Consider the following 10,809-nt stretch of genomic DNA (forward strand, 5'->3'; position numbering starts at 1 on the left):
CTTCTCAAGATATTCCTTTTTGGCCCTGTCCGTGGCTGTTTTCAATTCATTCCTCAGTCTCCTGTATATCCTCCTGCCTTCTTCATTGTTGACATTCTTCCATTTCCTTCGCTCCTCCAGTTTACTCATCATCTCCTGTGTAACCCATGGTTTTCTTGCTATCTTCTCAACTTTACCAACCAATTCGCTAATAGTATCTAACATGCATTCTTTTAATTGTTCCACTGCACTTCAGCATTTCCGCTTTCACCTTCAATTGCACTGAGTTTCTCTTCTAGGGTCTCCTGCACGCTTTGTCTTTGAGCATATAACTTCTCCAAATCCCATCTAGGTCTGCACTTTTGAAATCTTATAATTTTCTTCAACCTGGTTCGGAACTTGGCAACCAGTAAGTTGTGGTCAGAGTCAATATCTGCCCCAGGCAGCGTCTCCACATCCTTCACACTGTTTCTGAATCGATGTTTCACAAGGATGTAGTGAAGCTGATGCCTCCTCCAATCCCCAGGTGCCTTCCATGTGTAAATTCTTCTCTTTGGCTTCTTGAACCAAGTGTTGGTGACAATCAGTCCATTCATTCGCAGAAGTCAATAAGCATTTGACCCCTGTGATTCCGTCTTCCTAGTCCATGTGATCCAACAATATTCTGATATGGTTCATCTCCAACAATGCTATTCCAGTCTCCCAATATGGTGCTGTTTGTGTCACCTCTTCCATCTTCCTGAAGAACTTCTTCAGTTGTGTCATACACATTTTCTGCTTCTTCATCTTCATACTCTGATGTTGGCATGTATACTTGCATAATCAGTATATCTACCCGCTCCACCTTTAACTTCAGAGCAATAATTCTATCATTACAAACACTCTTCTTAACAACACTCCTCACTACACTTTTATGCACCACTATTGCCACACCTCTTTCAGCCCGTTCACCTCCGGAATAATACACTGTATAATCACCACTTGTTATTTCACCTTGTCCTTTCCGCCGCACTTCACTGACACCTAGAACAGACACTTCATTCTTCTGCATTTCCGTTTTCAAATTCTCCAATTTGCCTGCTTGATTCAAGGTCCTTACATTCCATGTTCCAATCTTGTAGCCATGATGTTTCTTTTGGTCTTCGCACTTTTTCTTGTTGTAACGCCTGCATGACATTTCCGCTAGAAACACTCCCCCCCCAGAGATCCGATTGGGGGAGTAGTTTACCTCCGGATTGTTTTGTCTCCAGAGGAAACATCTCGCATACATGGTATCTCTGTTTTTGGAAAGAGACTATCCAGGAAAAGTGATAATATGGTAGTTTTTCCATTTGTTTCCACACCGCAGTACAGCAGCCGTTCAAACCACTCAGGTCACGCCTGTTGCTATGCAAACTTGAACCATCTCGAGCATCATTTGCTCTGTGCTTCAAGTCGCTACTGATGACGCTGCTTCCGGCATCAGTTTTTGGTGTCTCTCTTCATCTGATGCCTACCCTTTGACCTGTCCAGGAAGGGAGGCCCTGGCAGTAGCTATGCTACCACTGGTATAGCTCTCAGGGTCCTTGGCATACTCAAACCCCCTCACCACGATAAGGTGGAGACACCAACGAGGGGGATTGCAGATTAATGTGTTAAAAATATATGGTAAAATTCGATGTACATACCTTTTTTGTTGTTATCTACTTGATGTATATATAGGTTGAAATGAAACTACAGTATTCGATTTCACCATGAACACACAGAAAACAGATCACACTCTGTACCTCAGCCGCGATGCAACTGTCTGTTCACGATCCTAGAAAGGGCAATAATCTCTTGCAGCTGTAACAGAAGGTCTTAGCACTGAAGAAGGGACCCCACTAGTTTTCTGTTGAATAGCCATGCCTTCATTCTTCTGTCCTTTAGTCAAAAGATTCGAAAATCCGAAGAGTGTAAGCAGTGCCAGCAGAAGACCAAATGATTTCATTGCTTCCATCAGTTTTATGACACCGGGGACTGCTAAAATTTGTCAAGTGTTACAAACAAATAAATTTATAATGCAGAACAACTCTGTGAAGAACTGGGAAACCATTTTTGCAGTACATATCAAAATTAAAAGAAAAAAATTGAAAATAGAATATAACTCTTTGTATAAAAATTTTCAAATCTTCTGTTATAATATGCGACACTATGTTCTTTGCTGATACGAATAAAGTTAATTCGGTCCATTTATGCTTAAAATTGTTTAAGTGCCCTAACAGGAACGGACTTTTAAGTGCAGAGTAGCAACGGGCATTTAAACGCGCACCAGCAGCAGGCATTTAAATAAACTCTGGCCAGCTCAAGCTTACCACCATTTCAGAAGTCCGGCGTTTAAAGGTTAATGTTTTAATCTATATCCGGTCTAGAAAACCGAGATTAACGGCCGTGGGGATCCGTTGTGCTGACCATGTGACACCCTCCAACTGCAAAAATTGGCACTAACTTCACCGACAAGCGGCGGTCGCTCGGTTGGATAGAGTTCGCTTGCGGACTATAGGCAGCGGAGTTGTTTTTTTTTTAATCTATATTTTGGTATTAATAAAAATATGCATTTAAATGCAGAGGTGAGTATTTTGTTCATGTTTTTTGTTTACATTTTCCATGTGTCCTTAAAACCAGTTTGGCACACTCATTGAATTAAATAATATTGTTGAACTCTGTTGCATGCAGTTAACATTTTGGATACCAGCATGAATGAGTTGATTCCCAGGAATTTTCCAACCCTGATGAAACTCTAAATTTCATATAGCCAAGTGACAAAATACCTTCAGCATCATGGATAGATTATTAAGTGGGTAACTGACACGTATGTTTAAACATTCTTTTGCTTAAGAAATTGATGTAATTTTTCTCTTGCAGAAAATTAAGCTTTGCAGGATGTTATACTGCCAACATCTCTCATATAAAATGTTATCTGAAGCCAAAGATACGTCATGAAAATGTCAAGGAATTTGACCTAACAAGTTGCTACTGGCTGAAGTCTATAGATATTCGAGAGTGTGTGTTGAAACTTTCAAATCTCGATTCTCTTTATGTAGCAGATACTTCCCTAACCTGGAGGCATCTCTTGATGATCTTAAATAAATGTCAGGTACTCATTATTTCATGTCTGTACTAAAATGTCATCTTAGAGATTCATTGTCAGCATCAGTAAAAATTATTCAGTTGTAAGTTGACCTGTTCTTCCAGTTGGATTTACCTTTAGTTTTTAATTTGATAGAGCAAAAGTAAAGTTTTCCTTGTGTCTAAGCATCATACATGAACATATGAAGGAACAAGAGACACTGCCCAAAGCTCCAAGCATTTTTAACCATGATACTGGCTGGAGTGATCAATCTGCTTTGCTCCATGTGAAAGCGTCGCCAATGCCAACTGAGCAGAGGTTGAGTGGGACCAGCAACTAGTCTCAGTGTGATGGCAACAACAAAAATCCTTGTCCCTTCAGGTGATCAAACCCTGGACATGCAGCGCATAGCTTGTCATTTTATTGATTAAAGTGTCCTGATTTGTATTTAAGATGTCACAGAGTTCAAGTAAAAGATGATGTGTTTTAAGACTTATGTTCAGATATTAAAGCAGGCTACTTTTCAGTTTTTGTGCAGGTATTCAGTTCCAGACTTCTTAAAGCCTGTGTGTTTACTTGACCATTTTTGGCATTATGGTACAGTACTTGAATTTATTAATGTTACCCGATTTAAATGTCTGGTCTAGAAAACCGAGATTAATGGCTGTGGGAATCTGTTGTGCTGACCACGTGACACCCTCTATCCACAAAAGTTGGCACTAACTTTGCCGCCAAGTGGCGGTTACTCAGTCAGTATAGTTTGCTTGTGGACTAAAAGCCAAGGAGTTTTTCTATGTTATTTAAATGAAATTTTTCTTCCGTCAATTCTAAAAATAAATTAAAAATTAAATATACTGGTTTAAGAAATTGTCTAACCTTATTATTCCTTGTTGCACTTCTAACACACATCAGCTAGAACTTATGCAGAATATTAGCAGTTAATGCTGTTTAGAATTACCATAGTTTGTTGAAAGTTTTCCAGTCTTCTTCATCAGTAGAAACCCTTTTCACCATGAACCATAATTATGCTGGTATTGAACAAAGTTGTAAATGGTAAACAAAAGAGTAAATATCCTAATATTATATTGCTCATTATTAGAAGAGAAAAGCAACTGAATTAAAGCTGTGTACCTGGTATTACACAACTGAGATCCTAACCGCATCGAGGTCTGGGCATTGTTTCTCATCATACCATAATGTCCGTGAATTTCATTTCTGTATTGCACAGAATTGCAGCACACTGTGTAAGTTATGATGGTAAAAAATTTTCAGCATAATTTTAGTGTAATGTTTCTTTGACTTCAGTTAAAACGGCTTTCGTGGTCATGGAATCATAGACTTGACCTCTGTAGGACTTCAATATATATGGATATAGAGTTCATCTCACCTCAGCTTGGTCACTTGGAGTTTATGCTTGTATATATAAAGACTCCCATCTTCGGCCGTGGTGATCTGGATGTACTTTGCACCTGGCTTGTACATTGTACTGCTCTCAAGGAGTTATGGGTAAGGAATCACAGGATTTGTTGGTGTCTTCCAGAAAAGTTGATATCAGACTCTTATGAAAATTATAACGAATTAACATTCTCCATGAGGCAGAGACCTTTTTGAGAAGCTGATAGTCACCCAGTTACTCCAAAGGTTCCCGGAATTTAAAGAACCAGAGGAGAGAGGTTCTCAAGAAGGATTCTGCCCTGAAGAGTTAGATGTGGGTAGTTTTATGTAATATAAACATGTCTCATGTATGAGTCTGACTATAGAGGGGGTTTGGATTGGTAAACGGATTTATTGAACGCTTATACACACGACTTGTGACTACACTTTACAGTTCACTGTGTTTTATATATACAGACACACATGCGCACACGCCCACACTCACACTCTTTCTCTCTCTCACACACACACACACACACACACACTCTCACTCTCTCTCACACACACACTCTCTCTAGTGTTCAGCATCCGATAAGAGGCTTCACTAGTCGTCTGGGTTCCTGAACTATCCTGTGCCTTAGCTACCAGCTTCTAACAACAACTGAACTGCAGTTCTCTGACTAACTCACCAACCAAGTCTTCACTTCCCTACACCGCACTGCACTAACTCCGAGGTGGCGACCATCTCACACCAACCACCTACTCTTCTGATTGACTCCACCTCAACTAACCAAACTCTAGATCTGTCCTGCATGTAGCTCCTCAGCACAGATCACGTAGAAAACACCGTTCCTCATTGTTGTGGTTCAACTGTCGCTTGTTAGGTATCTGTTGCATAGCAGCAGGTGTTATTTCGCGAGTCATTAGCACAGGTATACGTGCTACAATATTTTATGTATTTGTTGTAAATGTGAAGTATCGCTGTATTTTGCAGGTTATTGTACCAGAACAAACGCGTAGTTTCACTGCTTCCAGTGAGTTTGGACTTCCCAGTAGACAATTAGATTTTCCACATCTGCATACACTTGTTATGTCTCAGTTTTGCTGTAATAGATCTGATGGCCTCGTCAACAATCTGTTCAGCATTATCTTGAGAGGCTGCAAATTTAATACTGCATGGCATTGCTTCTGGATTGCAATGGAAAATCTGAGTGAGCATTGATTTAGTTATTGAAATTAATATATTATGCATGCTGACTGCAAAGTCATGAAACTATACTGGGGCTGTGGAAAGAAGATTCTTGGATCATCTCCCCCACCCCCATATATCCCTGTGACCTATTACACTTTACCTCCTGTGTATGTCGCTGTATCTGCACTAGTCTAATCATTCGGTTGACAGGAGTGTTGATGGTGGTGAGCATATAGTAATCTTTTTTGGCAACAAGTGCGTTGGACTGATTGATATGGGCCAAAGGGGACTGGAACAGAATGCAGCAATGGGCAGAAAGGGGAAAGCCTCAAGTGTTGTCCGCACCATGCACGGATCTTTCCATTGTCACTTGAGGGCCCTTGTGTGTGTGTATATACAGGTGCCTCATTATTGCATGCAGTATTTTACAGGATTGTTTCTCAAAATCAGAATTAGTAAAAGCATACATAGGAATATATGCCCTGAGGACCCTCCTTACAAAGATACAGCTCTTTATGCTTTCAACTTCCATGGTCACACCTTAAATACTTCGTAATTTTAGCAAGTAGTTTATATGAAGCAATCAAACAAAGAAGCCGTCAATAACCTGTTTATTTTTATTTTCTTGAAAGACTTGTTTGAAATGGCCTCCATGTTCATGGACACTCAACTCAGCTCTGTGTTAAAAAGAAACTTGCAAGCATTTGAAGATTCCTGGTATGGTGTATTCTTCTTTCCCCGGGGGTAAAGCAGCTGGGCCATGAAGCTGACCATTCACCTCCAACTAGTGTTGAGGTCAAGAAAACGTAGGTCTAAACATCCATTCCCCATACATCTTCATAACCAAGTGCTCAATTAGTAAAGCACGGGAACAACTTTACCTTACTTTTATGGTGTAATATTTATTTCACTTATGAATTGTTGATTTTATGCCACATTTCCGGTCTAGTATCGATTGTGCTGGCATGGACCATGGTTGTCAAATATCAACACATAATGAATATATAGGGGATTCCAGCCAAGTGAATGTGCAGGCCAGGAAACTGGAGCTTCATGTCCACAACCAGTGAAGCATTCAGGATAATTTGCAGACAGCCATTGACACACTTCTCGACTGTAATATGTTGGAGCACTATCATGTTGAAACCATATGTGAAGATGCATATTGAAGGATACATCTTCCTGTAATGAGCTTATAGTGTGTTCAAAGAGAATTAAGTTAATTATGGCTGCTGTCTCAGGCGAGTAAAATGTGGGGGCCTATGTAGTGTCAGATGAACCTCCATCATCACATGACACAAAAAACGCTCTTGGAATGGATATTTTTAGAATGTGATGGTAGGAGCAGGAGATGACATTTTTTAACTAATATAATGTTTTAAATAACACCCTCATGCTCTATACTCATATGAACTTTTTTACTTATTTTGATGTCTTGAAACCATCCCGTAAAATATTACATGTGATAATGAAATATTCTGCGTGTGTGTGTGTGTGTGTGTGTGTGTACAGGGTGGATGAATTTGCACACACACACTCCATAGTGTGATTCCTTGTTAAAAAGCAAGTCATATACAGGGTGTTTCACGACTTTAGGGCATAACTGCAGGAGGTGATTTCCTAGATCTTTGTGATCAAAAAAGTTCATATAAACATGTGTCCGATTTTGGACGGTTACGGAGTTATGACCGTTTTAAACGCAGAATAGAAGGTAATGATTACTGACAATAAATGGAACAAAATAATATACCAGCATAATACAGGATACATTTAAAGTATGAATGTAAAGTTAACTTCATGAAATTACCATTAATTTGAATTGATTGGTGCTTAAAGCTGATTTTTGAAAATGCCACCGCCGGCCACAACACAGGCTGTCGCTGGGTTGTGTACCACGCGGGTAGCACGTAGCAGCTTCAGCTGGGTGTTTCTTATGTGGTCAGTGGCGTCCAGAATGCGACCGAGGAAAGCATCTCGCGTTGCCACCTTCACATTGTAAACCAGTTCTTTCAACCATCCCCACACACAATAATCCAGTGGGCTTAAGTCTGGAGACCTGGCTGGCAATTCTTCGNGGAACAAAATACCAGCATAATACAGGATACATTTAAAGTATGAATGTAAAGTTAACTTCATGAAATTACCATTAATTTGAATTGATTGGTGCTTAAAGCTGATTTTTGAAAATGCCACCGCCGGCCACAACACAGGCTGTCGCTGGGTTGTGTACCACGCGGGTAGCACGTAGCAGCTTCAGCTGGGTGTTTCTTATGTGGTCAGTGGCGTCCAGAATGCGACCGAGGAAAGCATCTCGCGTTGCCACCTTCACATTGTAAACCAGTTCTTTCAACCATCCCCACACACAATAATCCAGTGGGCTTAAGTCTGGAGACCTGGCTGGCAATTCTTCGCATACTCATACATGGATTGCCATGTACCATACGAACAATGCCTTCTTCATTGACACCTTCATTAACACCACGCTCGGCTGCAGTACAAATGCCAGGAGGTCTACCGGTATCTTGCAATGCCTGCTAAACTCCAGTAAACACTCTCCGGCTCGGTATTCTGTGATTCGGAAACTGTTGCTGATATTCAGCTATGGCAAGAACCAGGTTACCATCGCAAAACCCGTACACATGAATCATATCAGCATACTCCTCAAATGAAAATGTAAATGGCATTGTGAACGTAACAGACGCACTAAGATGAGAACTGTTCTGAACACCAGTAGCCACCACACTAGCCGTGACCGAACATACCAACCCACCATGCCTTAGGTACCTCTCAAGTGTGAGCAGACGCACTGAGATGAGAACTGTTCTGAACACCAGTAGCCGCCACACTAGGCCATGACCGAACATACCAACTCACCATGCCTTAGGTACCTCTCAAGTGCGAGATAACGAGAATGCTCTGTCTATAGCTGGCTAAAAATAGTGACCCACCAGATGATAGACGTGGTTCACATGAGGGCGTGTACATGAATGAAAAAACGGTCATAACTCCATAACCGTCCAATATCGGACACATGTTTATGTGAACTTTTTTCATCACAAAGACCTAGGAAATCACATGCAGTTATGCCCTAAGTCGTGAAACGGCCTGTATATTATATAACATATATTCTGAGATACTTAGTTCTTGAGATACACATCACTGTCAAATGGGGTAACATAATTCTCCGTAGTGTTATTTGTCACTATAGTTACATAATACATTGTTAGGTGTAGTCAAGACATAGCACATTAGTGATCATTTATGATTGAATGATCATGGAATACACACACAACAAGAACTGTGACATGCTCTTAATACTCAGTACATATAATAGTCAAGCTGGTACTGCTGCACAGGAATACACACTATGTTGTCTTGGTCAGTGTCTAGATAGTATTGTGTTTTGATGATTGGAGGAGTGTCTCCATGAGACAGGAAGTGTAGCACCTACAACACGCATGAATGCGAGTCACCTGCAGACTATGGATACCAGCCAATGAAAATATAATTGCAGCTGTGGAAAGAGAGTTGTGGAGAGCACATGATATCGCATGAGAATTGGGACTGTCCTAACCAAGAGTCCTTGAAGTACTTCATGATGATCAATTGCAACCATGTCACTACTTACAGAGCACATGTTTGTTTCCAGATGATCCTCCTCTGTGAGTACACTTGCTAGAGGCTGCAACACACTGCGGATGAACTCTTGCATAACATTCTGTGTACAGACAAAGCATGTTTTATGCATGAGAGCATGAGGGTATGTTCAACATCACAATGGCCCCCTCTGGGCATGGGATAATCGTGCTGTCTGTGAACATGGGTATCAAGTCACTTCATCAGCATTTGGGCTGGAATCTCTCTGGACCTTGTTGTGAGCCTCTGTCTGCTATCTGACAGGCTGACTTCTTAGTGATATGGTTTTCTGGAAAGTGATCTACCCAGGCTGCTTGAAGATGTGCCTTAAGCTATGAGGCAGAAGTTGTGATTTCAGCAAAGCAGAGCTCCAGCATGCTATGGGGAAGATGTGTGGCAGTAGGTGAACATGACATATCCAGGAAGGTGGGGTTGGATGTTCATGGCTGATGGCATGGCCTCCGTAGTCACCAGATCTGACTCAGTTGCAGTTTTTCCTTTGGGTACACCTGAAGCAGCATGTTTATGCATTCCATCCCAGGACTAGTGAGAACTTAAAGCAACTGTCGCAACAGATAATGACAACATGTTAATGCTTGGTCAAGAGAATGTCATGTGTTGTACTGCCATCTGCCTTGAAATGCATGGAAGCCACGTCAAACACCTATTATACCTACAAGCCACCCACTGTTTGATCATTTAATAGCTTGTACCATTTGACAGTGAAATGTATCTTGCAAACTAAACATCACAGGGCATATGTTGTACAGTACTTTCAGCTTTTTTTTTTTTATATATAGCAAGGAATCACACTGTGGATAGCTTGTGAATTTTTATTTCATTCTGTGTACGTAATAGGATACAGTTTATGTGTAAGTGTGTGGGGCACGTGGTAGTGTAGTTGGTTCAGGCATTATCCTACAAGCCGGAAAGTTGCGGGTTCAAGTCCCAATGAGGTCATTGGATTTTTTTTCAATTGACCTAATCCTTCCAGCCGCACTATGGTCCTGGGGTTGAGTCAGCCTCTAACAGAAATGAGTACCAGGAATATTCTTGGGAGTAAAGGGCAGCTGGCGCGTAGGGCTGACGACCTTACCACCATCTGTAAGCCGATTGTCTAGATAATGTGGGAACCTCAATATCTCACAACCCTGTGGCCCTCTTACAGGGATACCTTTACTTTTATGTATGTGCTGTGCATTAATATCAATCATTTTTAGAATTTAAACTCAGGACCAGATGACGGCATTAGTAAGCAGGAGTGAGGGGTACCTATGGTTTATTAAGCACTGCAGCCTTGCCCTTAGCTGAAAAGTTACATATCATGCAAATTCAGTGAAATTGTGATTTCATAGTGTCTTTCAAGGGCTGTAATATACGATGGGGTACCCAAAAGAAACCGAACTAATTTTTTTGTGGGCAGAGCTTTTGTAGCACCACGTTTTGCCGCTCTGAGCGCATAGAGCTAACATTCCTGAGTCGATAAGCCGACTACCGTTGCTTCAGAAGGTAAGGACTAGTTTTGGCAGAGTTTATAGTG

General features: G+C 41.0%; 1 protein-coding gene across 7 annotated transcripts in view; it reads left to right on the top strand.

Moving 5' to 3' along the window:
- Window positions 1–10,809, top strand: part of LOC111861597 — a 36,253-nt gene that overhangs the window by 3,468 nt on the left and 21,976 nt on the right. For 4 of the 7 annotated variants that reach the window (XM_023846289.2, XM_023846290.2, XM_023846291.2 and 1 more), the window contains exons 2-4: window positions 2,863–3,094; window positions 4,373–4,573; window positions 5,436–5,652. In XM_023846289.2, coding sequence (XP_023702057.1) covers window positions 2,863–3,094; window positions 4,373–4,573; window positions 5,436–5,652 — 650 coding nt within the window. The remainder of the gene's footprint in view (window positions 1–2,862; window positions 3,095–4,372; window positions 4,574–5,435; window positions 5,653–10,809) is intronic. The other 3 variants (XM_023846294.2, XM_033750379.1, XM_023846293.2) reach the window with 2 other exon arrangements.

Source organism: Cryptotermes secundus, unplaced genomic scaffold, assembly GCF_002891405.2.
Source record: "Cryptotermes secundus unplaced genomic scaffold, Csec_1.0 scaffold2489, whole genome shotgun sequence".
In the NCBI taxonomy this organism is placed as follows: Eukaryota; Metazoa; Arthropoda; class Insecta; order Blattodea; family Kalotermitidae; genus Cryptotermes; species Cryptotermes secundus.